The sequence below is a fragment of the Ahaetulla prasina genome, chromosome 13, assembly GCF_028640845.1.
Source record: "Ahaetulla prasina isolate Xishuangbanna chromosome 13, ASM2864084v1, whole genome shotgun sequence".
Classification (NCBI taxonomy): domain Eukaryota; kingdom Metazoa; phylum Chordata; class Lepidosauria; order Squamata; family Colubridae; genus Ahaetulla; species Ahaetulla prasina.
The window spans coordinates 4385333-4404990 of NC_080551.1; the positions used below are offsets into that span (position 1 = coordinate 4385333).

Sequence of the window (19658 nt, forward strand, 5' to 3'; positions counted from 1 at the left end):
TTCCCAAGTGGATACAACCAACATTTTGTGTAGCTTTATTCTGTAGCACTGCCAGTGGTGACCAGGTCTTGCGTCTGGAAAAATTTGGAGGCCAAAAAAAAAGGAGTTTGTGACCATGTTATTTTTGGGGCTCCAACTCCTCTGAATTGGCTTTTAATCCTCTCCGCATGCTATAAGATAAAGGAAGTGGCTGATGGAGTTCTCCTGTTCATCCAGAATGCTCCGTCCATCAGAAGCATCCAGGAAAATAAAAAATATATATATTTGGAGAACTCCTTTCTTTTCCCACGATGACAAAACACCAGAAATTTAAAGCTCTGCAAAGAGAATGCAATAAACTGTGCGAAGCGGAACCGTAAATGAGTCAGATTTGCATGTCAAGTCGATCCGCGTAATTTATTCGCACGTTAATCCCAATCATCTTCCCGCAGGCTCAAGGGCACTCTTCCATTTTTGAAGTATCAAAGGCCCGTCAGAGTCTAAATTCCAAGTAAGTTCACTCCACAAACTCTGAACAATCCCCTGTGATTCTTTTATTAGAATTCCAAAAATGAATAATTTTAAATCAATCTTAAAAAATACTCAAAAGTACAGAATGTGCATAACAGTATAAAGCAATTTACAAAAAAAAAAAAGTGGGGGCTGGAAGGGAAAGAACAAAAACAAAAAGTGTGCAGAGAAATAACAAACACTCTGGAGAAGGAAAAAACAAAAAACAAAAACCGAAGGATGACCGGACTACAGCAATGCCCTCGGTGCGCCTTACACGTCATGAGCACTACAAGACTGGCAGACGAGCTGAGTGGAGTAGCTTTCAACGCAGCAGGAAGAACAGATCTGCGAGAAACTTCCTTCCTTCCTTTCTTCCTTCCTTCCTTCCCTCCCTCCCTCCCTTCCCCCAATAAATCAGGGACCCTTTCCTTTTCAGCTGGGCTTCCCAGAGACTGCACAATTCTGTATGTGCTGGTGTGCGCACACCCCACCCCTCTTTTGAACAGTGCTGCCGACGCGCAGGCGATGTGGGCTGCAAACTGAAACGGGGAGGCCTCGGGCAGGGTTTTCCAACCTTGGCTCCTTTAAGACTTGTGGACTTCAACTCCCAGAGTTCCTCAGCCAGCTTTGCTGGCTGAGGGACTCTGGGAGTTGAAGTCCACAAGTCTTAAAGGAGCCGACTTTGCAGACCCCTGCCCTAGGGGAATGAGATAAAGGAACGTCCTCTAGAAACCTAGAAGTGCCCAACCACTTGAGGAAGGCATCCCGGGCTTTTTAGTGTGCAACTGAAGAGGTTCGAGGTCTTCCAGGCCAAGCACTGGGAGCCCCCGAGAAACTAAACCAGCTTAAGTCAAGTCTTGGGCGGGCGATGGCGGGATGTGCAAGGTGCAAAATGATCCCCCTGGGCCCATACCGGATCATGCGAGACACTTAACTACTGCAGCGACGAGCCGCAGGGACTAACAAGAAGAGTGAGATGGCTCTTCTACATGGCATCCAACATCCGGCAACAGATGTTGGGCCTGAGCCAGGTGGACTGCCATAATTTAATTCGCACAGCGGCATCGTCAGCCAAATGATTGATCCTCTCTTTGCTTGCAAGGGGAGACGTCATCCATCTGTTCAGAGTGAATAAAAACCCATCGAAAGGCTACGCGCGTGCGGGCCTCGACAAAGCCAATTCCAAACGTGAGACCACAGGACCAAGCTGCCTAGGGAGGGACCGGAGACCCTGCCTGGGATGCTAATCCATTAGGCCCAGCTGTTCTCGGAGGCGATCCCCGACTTGGTCTTCCAAACAGGATCACAACTCTGGTCAGAAAGAAAGTCTACCCAACAAACAATTTGCATTTGACCCAAAGGAGAAACTGCCAAGGGCCCAGAGGGGAAACTGCCAAGGGCCCAGAGGGGAAACTGCCAAGGGCCCAGAGGGGGAACTGCCAAGAGCCCAGAGGGGAAACTGCCAAGGGCCCAGAGGGGAAACTGCCAAGGGCCCAGGCCATCAACTGCCCACTGAATGAAAGAATGGCTTTCACAACCTGGCTCTTTCTGGTCCCATTTTTCTACACCTCCCATTATCTCGGGCCAATGGTGGGGCTGAAAAGGATGATGGGAGCTGTAGTCTTGCAGGGCACCAGGATGTGGAAGGCCGAGAGAGACGGCCTCTAACACCGAGGCCAGGGTGGACACAAGGGAGTTATCAAATCACACCGTGGTGTTGACAGGAGTGTCTGAATGGTGAACGACAGACAGAAGCCATCTCTTCTCCTTCCCGAGGGGAGCCAGGCAGACAGGCAGGAGTCCCACTGTGAGGGTGAACCAGGTTTGCCTTGCAGGACACTAGCATTCCGATGATGCTGCAGCCGCGTGTGGAAAAGAGATGAGTCACAGAACTGAGGTTGGAGACGAGGAGAAACGGTGACAAAATGAGGGAACGGAGAGAGGAGAATAAAAACGAAAGACAAAATGTAATTGAAAGAAAAAGGGGGGGAGAGAGAGTGGAGAACAAGAAAAAAGAAAAAGAAAAAGAGGAATGTCAGCTCGAGCGCTACTTCCATTCAGATCTGGGGGAATATACACAGCTTTCCAGGAGTTGAACTTCTTATATATTTTGACAACACTGCATCTTTGGTTTGTTTTCCGTGGTTGGAGGGACGTGGATAGGGACCACGTTGTTGCTTGGAGACATGTCGTTCTCGCGTCTGTCTGACATCTGTTTCTGCGACACAATGCGATAAATCTCTGAAAGATAGAAGCCGTTGGTGACCAGGGTGGAAGAAGAGGGGCCCGGGCTGATGCCTCCATTCTGGAATTCACCCTCCTCCTCCTCCTCCTCCTCCTTTCTTGCACCAGCCATACAGTAAGTCACACTTATAGGCGGAATGGGACAACTCGCCACGGCCAACTCCCCACGGGACAATTCAACAATTCAAGTGAATTATCTAAAATAATTTTTATTTTTGTCATTCACATTTTATTTTGTCTCTCCTCTGGCATCCTTTCTTTAATGATTCTATTTGACTATTTGTTCAATATTATTGTAACACTTGCCTTGCGGTGAATTATTCCACAGTGAGTTGGCCACAGCGTGGCGAGTTGTCCTAGACCAGGGGTCTGCAAACTTGGTTCTTTTAAGACTTGTGGATTTCAACTTCCAGAGTTCCTCAGCCAGCTTTGCTGGGAGTTGAAGACCACAAGTCTTAAAAGAGCCAGGTTTGCAGACCCCTGTCCTAGACCCCTTGCAGGAGAGGTTAACTTGTGAACATCTACTGAGTTTTGTCCCTCCTAAGCTTCACAACTTCTGTCACTTGGTAAATTCTGGTAATCCTCAACTTACCACCATTTGTTTAGTGACCCGTTCAAAGTCACAGTGGCATTGAAAAAAACTGACTGGCAATTACACTTACAATCGTTGCAGCATTCCCAACAGTCACCTCATTAAAATCTGGGCCCTTGGCAATTGATGTGCATTTCTGGCCATTGCAACCTTCCCATAATCGCTATTTGCCACCTTCCAAACTGGCTTCTGGCAAGCAAAGTCAACAGCAGAACCTGAATTTGCTCAATGACCTCATTTCTTACCTAAATTAGTAAAACACATTAAAATATAAATGTGTGAAAAGATCTGTGTTTAAATACCAATGTCTGGGCCAGGGGGACCGAGGAACTCTGGGAGTTGAAGTCCACAAGTCTTAAAAGAGCCAAGTTTGCAGGCCCCTGGGCTAGGCCATCTAACCATTGAAGCACAGCATCATTTGTATTTTTTTTTTAAAAATCAGATACTAGACCCACAGCTTATACAGGTAGTCCTCAACTTACAACCACAATTGAGCCCAACACTGATGTTACTGAGAAATTTCTTAAGTGAGTTTTGCCCCATTTTACTTTTCTTGCCACCTTTGTTAAGTGAATCACTGAAGTTAGTAACATGGTTGTTAAGTGAACTTGGTTTCCCCATTGACTTTGGTGGTCAGAAGGTTGCAAAAGGAGATCACATGACCCCGGGACATTACAACCGTCATAAATATTAACAGCAACTGCCTGCAATATTGCAGGTTCAACTCCCACCAGGCCCAAGGTTGACTCAGCCTTCCATCCTTTATAAGGTAGGTAAAATGAGGACCCAAATTGTTGGGGGGCAATAAGTTGACTTTGTATATAATATACAAATGGATGAAGACTATTGCTTGACATAGTGTAAGCCGCCCTGAGTCTTCAGAGAAGGGCGGGATATAAATGCAAATAATAATAAAAATAATAATAATAATAAAAAAATATATAAATATGAATCAGTTGCCAAGCATGTGAATTTTGATCACGTGACCATGAGGATGCTACAGTGGTCATAATGTGGAAAAGGGACTCATAAATCCCTTTTTTTCAGTGCTGTTGTAACTTTGAACGGTCACTAAAGCGATCTTCTGTACGTTGAGGATTACCTGTACCATGTAGGGCAGAAATGATTTCATACATATCGTTAGTTTTTTAAAAAGAATCCCATTATCTTCATTATTCTGGTGACCTTCTATCCCCTTGACAATTACAATTTGATGGTAACCTCTACAGCAGGGGTCTCCAACCTTGGTCACTTTAAGAATGGTGGACTTCAACTCCCAGAGTTCCTCAGCCAGCAAAGCAAAGCTGGCTGAGGAATTCTGGGAGTTGAAGTCCACAAGTCTTAAAGTGACCAAGATTGGAGACCCCTGACCTACAGGTACTTTGCAGAAGGTACTTCCCAAGATTTCGGGGGGGGGGGCTGCGGAACCACATCTTGCCCACTCTCAGGCGAGTCCCGTGCCAGCCTGAAGACCTCAAATCAGCTCATGGGATTGATATGCTTGGAATTTCAGGAGCTGTAAACCCCACACGTCTTGGGGCCGGTTGCAAAAGCTGGTCTGGACTGAGTTTGTTTCTTGGAATGTATAAGCCCTTCCTTGCTGAGCGCTGGCTTCCGTTGACCCAATGCCCTGGCAGAGGCTTCTTCCTGCTTATGGGGATTAAAACCTGTCCTGGGATGACTGGTTTTCACCTGAATTTAAAGCCACTCCAAGCACCACTTCCAAATTCCAGAATACCACGTTCTTATCTTCTCTAAGCTGTTCTTTTATCAAGCAGAGATCCAGAGGCACTTCCTACACTCCTCTGACACGTAGCATTGCAAATGCTACCTTTGAGACTTGCGCTAATCCCTCGGTGGTTAATTAGGATATCTGGCTTCTGGATTTTCAGGACATGGCATTCCTGAAATAAATTAATCGTGTTGTTTCCTTTAAAATTGGGCCAGGGGGTGGGAAAGCAAAATGAGGCTCCAACAGGTACAAGCCTTCTTCTTTCTCAACCAGAAGAAAGGAAAACTTTTACCCTAAATTCAGAAGACCCTTTTGCTAACCCCGTGGTCTGTTAGTGGGAAACAGAAAATATGGTTTGTTTCAAATCGCACATTCCAGATACAGGTGGGCCCTCCACTTACAAAAAAATTGTTTAGCGACCGTTCAAAGTTATGACTGTTTTTGCTGCACCCCTGTGTTCGCGTGATCCAAATTTAGACGCTTGGCAAGTGACTCGTATTTATGACGGTTGCAGTGATCTCCTTTAGCGACCATCTGACAAGTAAAGTCAGTGGGAAGCCAGATTCATTCAACAACCGTTTTTACAGCTGCAGGGATTCTCTTAACGAATGTGGTAAGAAAAGTCATAAAATAGGTGAAATTTCACTTAACGATTATCTTATTTAGCAACAGAAAATTTGGGTTCAATTATGGTCGTTAACCCTTTCATGGATCACGGCCTTATCGTGGCGAAGGGGCTTGCGTAGCTCAATGAAGCTATGGGCTATGCCATTCAGGGCCACCCAAGACGGACAGAGTGTCCTGACAAAATGTGATCCACTGGAGAAGGAAATGACAACCCACTCCAATATCTTTGCCATGAAAACCCCATGGAAATACCAAAAGGCAAAAAGATACAACACTGGAAGATGAGCCCCTCAGGTTGGAAGGTGTCCAATATGTTTTGAGAAGGAAGGACTCCCTGGAGAAGAGCCTAATGCTGGGAAAGATTGAAGGCAAAAGAAGAAGGGGACGGCAGAGAACGAGGTGGCTGGATGGAGTCACTGAAGCAGTCGGCGTGAATTTAAATGGACTCCAGAGGATGGTAGAGAACAGGAAGGCCTGGAGGAACGTGGTCCATGGGGTCGCGATGGGTTAGACACGACTTCGTGACTAACAACAACAAACGGTCGTTAAGTCAAGGACTCCCTGTATTCTTCCAATGTTCAGATGGGCCACAGTTCAGCAGAAACAAAATCCAGAATACATCTGTCCAACCTCTGGAGGGATCCCAGAGTGATGTGATGGGACAAGGAGGGTTAACACTGGGCCACCACCCTGCCTGCTCTCCCTTCTTTGCACAGCCAAGGTGTGACAATCCTCCTGTCTCCAAAGGGCTGTACCCAGGATCACAGGGGAGCCTCCCATCCCCGACTTCCTTCCACTGCTGTTCAGAATCACCACATTCATCCTTGCGTGTCTCAATTCAGAACCATCTTCTCCCCAAAGCAGCTGTTCCATTATCTATTGTTTTATCTACAATTTAATATAATGATAAAACAAATATTGTTTTATCATTATCTACCCTCAAAACGACGCTATAGAGCACTGCACACCAGAACAACTAGACACAAGAACAGTTTCTTCCCGAAGGCCATCACTCTCCTAAACAAATAATTCCCTCAACAATGTCAAACTATTTACTAAATCTGCACTACTATTAATCTTCTCATCGTTCCCATCACCAATCTCTTTCCACTTATGACTGTATGACTGTAACTTTGTTGCTGGCAATCCTTATGATTTATATTGATATATTGACCATCAATTGTGTTGTAAATGTTGTACCTTGATGAAGATATCTTTTCTTTTATGCACACTGAGAGCCTATGCACCAAGACAAATTCCTTGTGTGTCCAATCACACTTGGCCAATAATAAAATTCTATTCTATTCTATTCTATTCTATTCTATTCTATTCTATTCTATTCTATTCTATTTAGAGAATTTAGATGGCCACCCACTGACTCTCAGTTATTCTGGGGGATTTACAAAATAACAACAACATTATTATTATTATTATTATTATTATTATTATTATTATTATTATTATTATTATTATTATTATTATTTAACCATTTATTGGAATGGGTGTGGGTGGAATATTCAGGACTGGTGGATGGAGTGTCTTTAACCAGCCTGGCATTCCAGAGGCAAAGGCTAACTGTGCTTTCAAAGCTGGGCAGTTGTAGGAATAAACCCAGCATTACCCTGCTTTTGAGGGAAGGAATAAAAGACACAGGCACATCCAGGTGGGCCATGGTTCTTGGAGCACGCCAAGGCCATGAGAAAGCTGGGGAAAGGAAGAAGAGAAGTTTACCAACAAAATCGGGGTTGGCTGCATCATTAAGATTTAAAACTTGCAAAACTAATATTTTTATTTTTATTTTGCACACCTCTTTTCTATTTGTTGTGTTTTTCCTTCTTTTTTCCTTCTAGAGTAGGGAAGTATCTTTTTAAAACAAAGACAGAGGTATGCACTTGAAATGCCACTGTCAGCAAATTCTTTAGTGTCTTTTCTGCAGATCATTTACTGGTGGCATTAACTGCGCAAAAGCAAAATGCCCAGTCAGTTCCAAAGAATTTCAAAAGAAATGGAAGTCGTTTTTAATCACACTGCATGTAGGAGGAGCAAAAGCCTTCAGGCATAAGCCAGCTGTGCACTGAAAGGACTTTAACCATCACTTCCACACCCGTTTGTCCTGGGACACTAATTCAATTTGCAGGATTCTCAAAACTTCATCAAACTACAAACATGCCAGGTGTGAAGAAAGCTAATCTCTCTGTTGTTTGCTTGTTTTGGGTGTGTGCCTGATGGAACTTTCGGACCTTTTTCCTCTGTTCTGATATGGACAAACGGTATAATAAAGGTAAAGGTTCCCCTCACACATACATGCTAGTCGTTGCCGACTCTAGGGGGCAGTGCTCATCTCCGTTTCAAAGCCGAAGAGCCAGCGCTGTCCGAAGACGTCTCCGTGATCATGGGGCCGGCATGACTCAATGCCAAAGGCGCATGGAACGCTGTTACCTTCCCACCAAAGGTGGTCCCTGTTTTCTACTTGCATTTTTACGTGCATTCAAAACTGCTAGGTTGGCAGAAGCTGGGTCAAGTAACGGGAGCTCACCCCGTTACACAGCAGCACTAGGGATTCGAACCGCCGAGCTGCCGACCTTTTGATCGACAAGCTCAACGTCCTAGCCCCTGAGCCAGTGGTTCCTTTACCAGTGAGCCCTTTAGAGCAGTGGTTCTCAACCTTTATAGTGCTGCGACCCCTTTAATACAATTCCCCACGATGTGGCGACCCCAACCATAAAATTATTTTAGTTTTGAATTTATCGCGCCTGAAGCCGTATTGGCTAGCGATCTGAACTGCTTGCGATTGCCTTGAGGTCGGAGGCATTAAAGCGGAGACTCTTCCCCTATTAAGCTTATCGCGCCTGAAGCCAGATTAGGTTAGCGATTGGGAGTGATTGCAGCTGGCTTGAGAGGGAGACATCAAAGCAAAGATTTCTCTCTTTTTTAATTCATCGCACCTGAAGCTGAATTGGGCTAGCGATTTGAAGAGCCTGTAGCTGGCTTGTGGAGTCAACCATTGGAGCGCGATTCTTCGACTCGCAAGTATACTTCCCATATTTCCGATGGTCTTAGGCGACCCCTGGCAAATCATCATTCGACCCCCAACGGGGTCCCGACCCACAGGTTGAGAACCGCTGCTTTAGGGTATAATAGCAATGGCAATTTTTAAAGATTGGGAAAAATTCAGGTGGGACAACCTGCTTTTCTGTACATAGATTGTAACAGAATATATGCGATACTGTACGTGCATTGTGGCCCCCTTTTTGTAATCTTTTCTGGCCATCCAGATGAATTCCTTTTCGTTTGTTGATTTGCAGATGGATCCCTCATTATTACCCATGATGCACCAGCATTTTGCCAGGGGGCAGATGGAACGCTTCAAGAGGTAATGATGGGATGGCAGCTAACCTGATTTACCCAATTCTTTCTTCAAGTTCATAATCTTCTATTGTTTGGGAATTACGTTTTCATGGAGGAGCCCGGTGGCTCACAAGGTTAGAATGCTGGGCTGACAATCAGCAGGCTCCCGTTCGAGTACTGTTACTGCTGCAGGACAGGGTGAGCTTCTGTCATATGCTCCAGCTCCTGTTGATCCAGCAGTTTGAAAGCGGGCAACCCCAAGTAGATTACCCCTTCAGTGAGAAACTTCAACAGGGACATGAAAGGAGCCCCCGACTAGGCATGCCCCCCCAGGCGACAGTGATGTCACCGGCAAATTCTTTTGCCACAGAAGTACTTTGCTGTGTCCGACATGGAGGAAAAAACAAGTTTTATGACATAAAATATTACCCATTAGCTGGACATTTTGGTCTTGTCGCAATTTCATTCCTTCTTTCAGAGGGAACTACTGTACATTGAAGAACAGCAGCAATAAGTGATGGAGCAAGAGGAAAGCAGAATTTCTCCCAAAGCATTCCTAATTCAGGAAGGGTCCCTCAGTCCTGAGGCTGGTCCTTCAGCCCAAGCGCTATAACCTTTGAAGGCCCAAGTCAGCCAGTCAGACCTTTTTTTAAGAACTCTACATGGCCTCTAAGGCCCCACTCACCAGTCAGAATGGTCTGGAAAGCAGCCTCCACGTTTGTCGAGTCCAAAGCAGAGGTTTCGATAAACGACAGGCCGTTCTTTTCTGCGGGAAAGAAGACAGGCTCAGGTCAGGGGGTTGGCCTGGGAGAACCTCGTGACCTTGGGAAGCGGCAAGTGGAGGACAAAATTGACACCTGGCTTTCTCAGTTGTCCATCGCAACCGGAGAACCAAAACACTGAACGCCGGCTTCTGCATTTACCAGCTATTATGTCTCGCTGGAAATCGTGTCGTTGGGAGTTGAGATCTGACTCTACCACCCTTCTGGCTTTACGGAAGGGCCTTGGGGATCCGATGAGGGCACACTATGCTGGAGGTGACTGACTGAGCGAGAGACAAACATCCAGCCCTGCATTCTTGATTTTAACCTTCTTTTTAATTGTTAATCTTAATAGCAATATCACTTAGACTTCTATTCCAGTTCACAGTGCTTTACAGCCCTCTCTAAGCAGGTTTAGAGTCAGCCTATTACCCCGCCCCCCAGCAATCTGGGTCCTCATTTAACCGACCTTGGAAGGCTGAGTCAACCTTGAGCCGGTCACATTTGAACTGTTGGCAGTCAGCAGAATTAGCCTGTAATACTGCATTCTAACTACTGCGATAGAATAGAATAGAATAGAATAGAATAGAATAGAATAATAGAATAGAATAGAATAGAATAGAATAGAATAGAATAGAATAGAATAGAATAGAATAGAATAGAATAGAATAGAATAGAATAGGAATTAGAAACAATAGAAATAGCACTTAAGACTTGCTGTATATACCACTTCACAGTCCTTTTACAGCCATCCCTAAGCGGTAAACCAAGTCAGCCTCTTGCCCCCAACAATCTGGCTCATTTTACCCACTTCGGAAGGATGGAAGACTGAGTCAACCTTGAACCAGTCAGGATTGAACTCCTGGCAGTGGGCAGAGTCAGCCTGCATTTATAGCCACTGTGCCACCATTGCAATAGAACAGAACAGAACAAGAATAGAATAGAATAGAACAAGAATAGAATATAGAATAGAATAGAATAGAATAGAATAGAATAGAATAGAATAGAATAGAATAGAATAGAATAGAATAGAATAGAATAGAATAGAATGGAATGGAATGGAATGGAATGGAATGGAATGGAATGGAATGGAATGGAATAGGAATAGGAATAGGAATAGGAATTAGAAATAAAAGAAATAGCGCTTAAGACTTGCTGTGCTTTTACAGCCCTCTCTAAACGGTTTACTGAGTCAGCCTCTTGCCCCCAACAACAATCCAGGTCCTCATTTTACCCACCTCGGAAGGATGGAAGGCTGAGTCAACCTGGAGCCTGTGAGAATCAAACTGCCAAACTGCAGGCAGCCGGGAGTCAGCAGAAGTAGCCTGCAGTACTGCATTCTAACCACTGCGCCACCACAGCTCTTGATGCTCTTGATGCTTTTAATGTTTTTATATTTATGCTTTTATACTACACTGCAACCCACTCAGAGTCCCTTGGAACACTGAGATGGGCAGCATATTTAACACAGATATACGGATAGTCTTCGACTTACAACAGGTCATTTAGTGACTGTTCAAAACTACAATAGCACTGAAAAAGTGATTTATGACTTTTTCACACTTACGACCCTTGTCACATCCCCATGGACACGGGATCAAAATTCAGGTGCATGGCAACTGATTCATACTTATGACGATTGTTGAACTCTGAGGTTAAGTGATCCGCTTTTCCAACCTCCTGACAAGCAAAGTCAATGGGGAAGGCAAGATATCACTTAAACCAACCGGGTCACTAGCTTAACAACTGCAGAGATTCACTTAACAACCGTGGCAAGGAAGGTCATAAAATGGGGCAAAACTCACTTAACATCTGTCTCACTTAGCCACAGAAATTTGGGGGGGGGGTCAATTGTGGCTGTAAGTTGAGGACTACCTGAATATAGATATAAATAGATATACAATTGATATATATCGAGATAGAGATAGATAGACAGACCTAATGGCAGTCTTCTGAAATTTGAGGGGCTGTCACAGAGAAGAGGGACTTGACTTCTTCTCCTCCAAAGCAGCAAGATGCAGAAGTAATTACAAAGTTGTTAGAGACCCCATCTAGAATTAAGGAGAAATTTCCTGACAGTAGGAACAATTAATCAACAGAATAGTTTTCCACCTGGAGTTGTGGGTGGTGCGCCATCACTGGAGGTTTTCAAAACAAGATTGGACAACCATTTGTCCAGGATGGCATAAGGCAGGGGTATCAAACTCAAGGCCCGGGGGCTGGATCTGGCCCACAGGGTGCTTAGACCTGGCCCACGGGGCCAACCTGGAAACAGCAAAGGACCAGCCCGTGGTGCCTCTGCCAGTGAAAATGGAGCACGTGCCCCCCCAGCTCCATTTTCACTAGCATAGAGATGCAGGAGGTCGTCGCGGCCATAAACAAAGCTCGGGAGCCCGTTTTCACTGGCAGAGCATTCGGGCTGCCACAGGCGCCCCTGACATGAATGATGTCGAGCTGGCCACGCCCATCCTGGCCACGCCCACCCCAGGCCCCCAAGGTCAAACACAACCCTGATGTGGCCCTCAATGAAATTGAGTTTGACACCCCTGGTATAAGGTCTCCTGCTTTGGGCAGGGACTTAACATTAGAAGACCTTTAAGGTCCCTTCCAACCCTATGAGTCTATAAGACAATTTAGAACTTCGCCATCTTCGGTCTGACCTAAGCATAGGACATAAAATCATCTGCTACGATGTCCTACCAGCCAATGAATAATTCAGCTTCAACCAAAACAATACGAGAGCACACAATAGATACCAAGTCATGGTAAACCGATCCAAACTCGATTGAAGAAAATACGACTTTAGTAACAGAGTTGTCAACACCTGGAATGCACTACCTGACTCTGTGGTTTCTTCCCCAAATCCCCAAAACTTTAACCTTAGACTGTCTACTGTAGACTTCACCCCATTATAAGCGGCATGCATAAGCACACCAGCGTGCCTACCATCCCTGTCCTAATGTTTTCTTTTATTCGTACCCTTTACATGTATTTATTTATTTATTTATTTATTTATTATATTTGTATACCGCCCTTCTCCCGAAGGACTCAGGGCGGTTCACAGACAAAAAACAACAGAAAACATATAATAGATTAAAAACAGCTAAAGAATAGATAGTTGAATTCAATTGATGCAATTATAATTACAATTATACAATTCAATTATAATTACGTTTGCACTTGTGTCTGTCATAAAATACATGCTTTACAAAAATCAATCAATCAATCTGTAGAGGTTCTCTGTCATCCAGATCATGGTTGTCCCAAAGGTGCTTTTTTAGGAGGCAACTGGATTTTCTTGTGTTTTTTTTTCCTTTTGAAGACCATTCCCCACTACCCTGTCAGAGTTGAAGAAGCTTCTTGGATGAGAAGCAAAACATCTTCTAAAGAAAAAAACAACCCGAAGTCCAGTTGCCTCCTGAGAAAGCAGTCTGTGTTTCTATTCTTCTCCACGCCCTTCTTAACCAACCGGTTAGCGCCAGACTATTTTTATAGTGCTTTGTTTGCAAAAGGGGACATAAGAACAGTTTCCCTTTATTGACCCAAGAACCAGGTGACTTCACCTCTTCTGTTGTTTTTTTTTCCCAACAACCAGATTGGGGTGTTGTGGCATTATGCAATCTAAACTAGAAACTGTTAACACTATGGTGGGTTCGGATAAGGTAAACATTTAAAGGCATATATCAATGCTAATGAGCCACAGTGGCACAGTGGTTAAAGTGCAGTATTGCAGGCTACTTCTGCTGCCTGCCAGCTGCCTGCAGTTTGCCAGTTCAAATCTCACTAGGCTCAAGGTTGACTCAGCCTTTCATCCTTCTGAGATGGTTAAACTGAGGACCCAGATTGTTGGGGGGCCAAAATGCTGACTCTGTACTTTTCTCCTTCCTTCCTTCCTTCCTTCCTTCCTTCCTTCCTTCCTTCCTTCCTTCCTTCCTCCCTCCCTCCCTCCCTCCCTCCCTCCCTCCCTCGCAGTGGTTAGAATGCAGCGGTGCAGGCTAATGCTGTATTTCCACTGCCAGGAGTTCGATCCTAACTGGCTCAAGGTTGACTCAGCCTTCCATCCTTCCGAGGTGGGTAAACTGAGGACCCAGATTGTTGTGGGGCAAGAGGCTGACTCTGTAGACCGCTTAGAGAGGGCTGTAAAGGACTGTAAAGCGATATATAAATCTAAGTGCTATTGCTATTGCTAAAAGGATAATTTTGAAAAAGTTATGAAACGTAAAACTGTTTGAATGGTATAATTAAAGCTAAGTATCGTATTGAGAGACAATTGATGCATTCCATAATTTTATAGTATCAAAAAGGTTTCTGTCTTAAGAGCTTAATGGCTAACATTAAGATCTCCAGTGCATTGCTATTTAATATTTACAACTGTTAAAAAAAGAAAATAAAACCAAATCGAAAAGAAAAAAAGAAACTACTTGGAAAAGTAGGTAGGCTTTTTTGATTTCTAACTTCCTCCTTTTTATTCAACTAATTTGCAGCTATATGTAAACTTTTAGCAACCACACTGCCTTTGGAAGTTTCTTTTTTCAAGAGATTTATGGAAGAAATTGGGGAGAGGAGGATAGCAACCCTTTGCTTCTGGCTGGCCCAAGGCTTAGAATGAGGAGGTGTTGCTTGAAAACCATACAGGTAGTCCTTGACTTATGACAATGGAGCCCAACGTTTCTGTTGCTAAGCGAGACAATTGTTAAGTAAGGTTTGCCCTATTTTACAACCTTTCTTGCCAGAGTTAAGTAAAATACTTCAGTTGTTAAGTCAGTAACACGGTTGTTAAGTGAATCTAATTTCCTCGTTGACTCTGCTTGTCAGAAAGTCGCAAAAGGAGATCACGTGACCCTGGGACACTGCAACCGTCATAAACCGTGAACCAGTTGCCAAGTATCCGAATGTAAATCACATGACCCATAGGGAGGTGGCAATGTGGGAAACAGTACAAAGTCACTTTTTCAGTGCCCCTGTAACTTCAAACAGTTACTAAACAAATAGTAAGCCAAGCCTTACCTGTATCGTCCTTAAAGCTCACAACTTCTTTGGTTTTTTTAAAAACTTTCTTTCATCAAAAGGGCCAGAAGGTTTTTTAAAATTACAGGGGACAAATAGGAATGAATGTCAAACTGGCTTCAAGGCAACCTTTTTCCACCCTACCACTTCTCGTTTTCCCTTCCTGAACGATTAGCAAAGCGTCCTGTGCACAGACAGGATGGGATTTTGCAATCCTCAGAAAACAACATTTTGGTGCAAGAAGCTGCGTGGGGAATTAAGGAAGGGGGAGGCAGCCCATTTCTCTAGCACAAAATCCAATCGCCAGCATTTTCCTCCTCCTCTCCCCCACTCCCCCTTCCCCTTATCAGAAATCTTCCCTTGACTGCAAGGGGGATATAAATCAAGCCCTTTTTAATCATGATTAGTGCAAAGGACCCAATGTCGCATTCCAGAGTGAAATAAACCCAAGTCTGAAACTCAGATTTATTCCCATGAGGTCACGACACACATGGCTCCATAGTTGAATTGCTCCTGCCCTTCAGGGTGTGCGGGGAGGGGGTGGAGAGAAGGGGAAAAAGCGCAGACCCTTGTTTAATTTCTTTAAAAAGCCTAGCTACTGTTTAGCTGATTGGCACTCCCGTTGATGGGATTGAGAGGTCACTAAAATATAATTCTCAGTTGACAAATATGCAAAGGAAAGCAGTTCCAGGCACCAGCAATTTCGCTGGACAGACTATCAGGAAAGTCAGAAGAAGATAAATGGGGGGGGGGGAGGAGTGAAAGATATGCTGAAGTATTTGAGGGGTTACCACAAAGAAGAGGAGGGGGGGGGTCAGCCTATTCTCCAAAGCACCAGAAGGCAAAACGAAAAGCAACAGATGGAAACCAATCAAGGAGAGAAGCAACCTAGAATTAGAGAGAAATTTCAGCACAGTGAGGATACTTAACCAGTGGAACAGCTTGCCACAGGAAGTTGTGGGTGGCTCCATCATTGGAGGCTTTTTAAGAAGAGACTGGACGGTCATTTCTCTGCAATGGTTTAAGGCAGGGGGTGTCAAACTCGATTGTCATTGAGGGCCGCATCAGGGTTGTGTTTGACCTCGGGGGAGGGGCTGGGGTGGGTGTGACCAGCTTGACGTCACTCGTGTCGGGGGCGTCTGTGGTGGCCCAGCACTCTGCCAGTGAAAATGGGCTCCTGAGCTCCGTTTTCAGCCGCAACGGCCTCCTGCCACCCTCTGCCAGTGAAAATGGAGCTTGGGGAGGCTGTCGCGGCTGAAAACGATGCCTGGGACGGCCCTCCCAAGCTCTGTTTTTGCTGGCAGAGGCACCACGGACAGGACCTTTGCTGTTTCTAGGGCAGCCCTGCAAGCCAGAGCTAAGCACTGCGCGACTCGGATCCGGTCCCTGGGCCTTGAGTTTGAGACCCCTGGTTTAGGGTCTCCTGCTTGAGCAGGGGGATGGACTAGAAGATCTCCAAGGTCCCTTCCAACTCTGTTATTCTGTTATTAACCAAAGTAAGCTGGAAAGAGGGAGAGGAATCAAGGCGAAAACCTGCTAAATACATAGCAAGGCCACTGACTATTTCGACAGGGAGTCCTCATTTTATGAACGGTCACTTAGTGACAATTCAAAGTTACAACTCCACCTCCCTCAAAAAAAAAGCTATTTACGACTCGGTTCCAGAGCTGTGATGACTGGACACATCCTTGCAGTCAACATGACTGCATTTTGGGCCCTTAGCAATCAGCTCACTTGTATAGCCGGCTGTAGCACTGCATGGTCATATGACTGGGACTGATGTTTTTTGCCAATTTCCTGCATTTTTGGTAGGTTTCTGACAAAAAAAGTACCTTTTGGGATACAGTATATGGATTAATTTAAGTAATCCTGACTTAAGTCACAAAATCAGATCTGGTCCCATGGGTGCCTCGATATACGACCATCCTGACTTGTCACAAAATCAGATCTGGTCCCATGGGCGCCTCGATATAAGACCATCCTGACTTAAGTCATAAAATCAGATCTGGTCTAATGGGTGCCTCGATATACGACCATCCTGACTTATGGAAACTCCAGGCTCCATTATAGCAGTAAATGCAGGGCTATTTCTACAAGCAGTTCTCCTATTTTTGAGCCCTGCAAACAGTTCCGGCCAAGGCATGCCACAAATTAAACACACACAACGGGACTTCAAGGTTTCACCTTCACTACTGAGCTGTGACCTCTCCCGTCCTCGTAAAGGGAAGGACTACAAACAACTTCTAAAAAAGAATAAGCAAGGAAACAGAGGAAGGAAATGTTGTTTCAGTTGAACAGGATTCAGAGAGAAGCCGAGATGGGGAATCGGTAATTAAGCAGAGATTTAGAAATAAGGGCACTACGATGCCTTAAGCACATCTAAGAATAATGTGCAGTAAAACAAACAAATAAAAAAAGATTTCGCAGCCTTTGTTGTTGTTGTTGTTGTTGTTGTTGTTGTGTCAGGCTAACCAAGGAGTGAGTGAAAGATCTCAGTCAGGTCTTAATGTCAGCAAGCACAAAGTGAATTAAATTTCAGCTTAGAAGAGGCTTCACAGGAAACTGAAAAGGGGAGATATCAAACGAGGCACTACGGCTATTGATTTTTCTAAAGTTTTTATGGATTACAAGTGCTTAAGATGGAATAATAAATGAAGCAAGCGCTCCTCAAAAGAGAAGGGGGGGGAATATCATAATTTGAAAATAAATTAAAACAAGATATAATTTGCCTGCATTTCTTTTCTTCTTAAAAAAGGGACATGAATAATTTATACAAATACAGGGAATCTATTTCAGCAGGAACAAAGGGGAAAAAAACCCTGTATATTAATTAATTGAAATTAATTGTATATTCATCCCCAACCAAAACCAGCACTTGTACTGACTGAAGTTCACAGTAGATTCCTTGGTGGTGGACATTAATTTGCATGATGCTCAGACTTTTGGTCCTGGGAATTTATGCCCCAAATGAGGATAAAGTACTGTTGTGTAAATGATTTATGGGGAGATTAATAAGTTTTTCTTGAGAAAATCGGTGTTTGGAGGGGGTTGGAGTGAACTCCCCACAACTGGACAGAGCTTTTGAGGGGGAAAAAAAAGGTTAAAAATCACTCAAGATAAATCACCCTTTTTTTTTAAATTTAATGGACAATTTAGGGCTATTTGATATAGGGAGAAAAAAATGGCTTGAATTGCCTGCGGAGTACACACAATTCTTAAGAAAGACCTAGTTCTTGTTTAAGAATAGATATGATTGGATTTCAAAGAACTTGGCTTCTGAAGTTTGTAAAGGAGAGATATTACAAAGGACTTTTTCAAATCATAATCCTATGAGCCTGGTTTATAAAAGGAAAACTAGTTCTTTCACATGGTGACTACATGAAATATCACAGAAAGAAGTAATATTGGAGGACTGTAAAAAGAAATTTAAAAGAATTTCTTTGAATAAAAAAATTAGATAAAGGCACTGGCTTAAGTATCATTGGGAATGGGCATGTGAAGTTTTTATTAGAGATTATTTTATACAATATAACAGTGTGCTCCAAAAGAAGAGATAAGAGAAAACCCAAGCTATTTTGGAGGAGATAAAGGGGGGGGGGTGTTGTAAGATAGCCTGTTATTAAAACACAGCTGCCTGCAATTACTGCAGGTTCTAGTCCCACCAGGCCCAAGGTTGACTCAGCCTTCCATCCTTTATAAGGTAGGTAAAATGAGGACCCAGATTGTTGGGGGGGCAATAAGTTGACTTTGTAAATATACAAATAGAATGAGACTATTGCCTTACACACTGTAAGCCGCCCTGAGTCTTCGGAGAAGGGCGGGATATAAATGTAAATAAAAATAAAAAAAATTTTTGCAGATGATAAGTATTTCTCAACAGATTAAGCTATTATAATGACAGTTATCTATGATATCACGAAGAAAAATAGAAGTAAAAATGAAGCATGTGAAACAAAGGATTTTGAGTTTTCAAATAAACCAGAGAAGTGGCTGGCATTTAAATTACAAAAAGGAAAAAGATACTCTATTAAAGGACAATGAGGCCATGAGAAAACCATTTTATCAATATTATTCTAACTTGTCCAAAGGAAGTGACATCACTTTAGAAAATATAGATGAATATCTAAAGAAACACAAGTTCCTGAGAATTCTGAGACAAATTATGAATGGACTTATAAAAATAAAGGAAGTTTCTGAAGCAATATAAAAGTTTAAACTGGGAAAGCTCCCTGGACCAGATGGATTATTAGGTTTTATTATAAATGGTTTGAGGGTGAACTTTTACAACCTCTAGAAATTACCAGGAGCCAAGATAGAAAGCCTCCAGAGAGTTGAAAAGAGGCCAATATAGTACTAATACCTAAAAAGGGTCAAGATTTGACCTTAACGAGAAATCATAGATCAGTATCGTTAGTTACTATATTAATCAAGTGGTATATAAGCCTAAGTGCTATCGCTAATGATTACAAGTTGTTCGCCACAATTCTACTTGATAAACTGAAAATAATATTTCAAAAATGTATTGATGAGGATCAATACGCATTTTTACCTAAAAGATGCCACTAGAAATGTGTTGGCCTTTTTGGAATATTTGGAGTAACATCATAGTGAAAATAGTTTCCCTGGACCCAGCTATTTTGGGAAACTACCGTCCAGTCTCCAACCTTCGCTTTGTGGCGAAGGTTGTAGAGAGTGTGGTTGCGTGGCAGCTCCCCCGGCACCTGGAGGAAGCTGTCTATCTAGACCCATTCCAGTCCGGCTTCCAACCCGGTTACAGCACGGAGACGGCTTTGGTCGCGTTGGTGGATGACCTCTGGAGGGCCAGGGATAGGGGTTGCTCCTCTGCCTTGGTCCT

General features: G+C 43.8%; 1 protein-coding gene across 2 annotated transcripts in view; it reads right to left on the reverse strand.

Annotated features, from left to right (window-relative positions):
- Nucleotides 1–382: 382 nt before the first annotated feature.
- RAB11A (RAB11A, member RAS oncogene family) overlaps nucleotides 383–19658 on the reverse strand; it is a 44155-nt gene continuing 24879 nt past the window's right edge. The window contains exons 4-5 of one of the 2 annotated variants that reach the window (XM_058156395.1): nucleotides 9721–9801; nucleotides 383–2733 (exon numbers count right to left, since the gene is read on the reverse strand). In XM_058156395.1, the coding sequence (XP_058012378.1) occupies nucleotides 2594–2733; nucleotides 9721–9801 (221 nt within the window). In that variant the 3' untranslated portion in view covers nucleotides 383–2593. The remainder of the gene's footprint in view (nucleotides 2734–9720; nucleotides 9802–19658) is intronic. The other variant, XM_058156396.1, reaches the window with a different exon arrangement.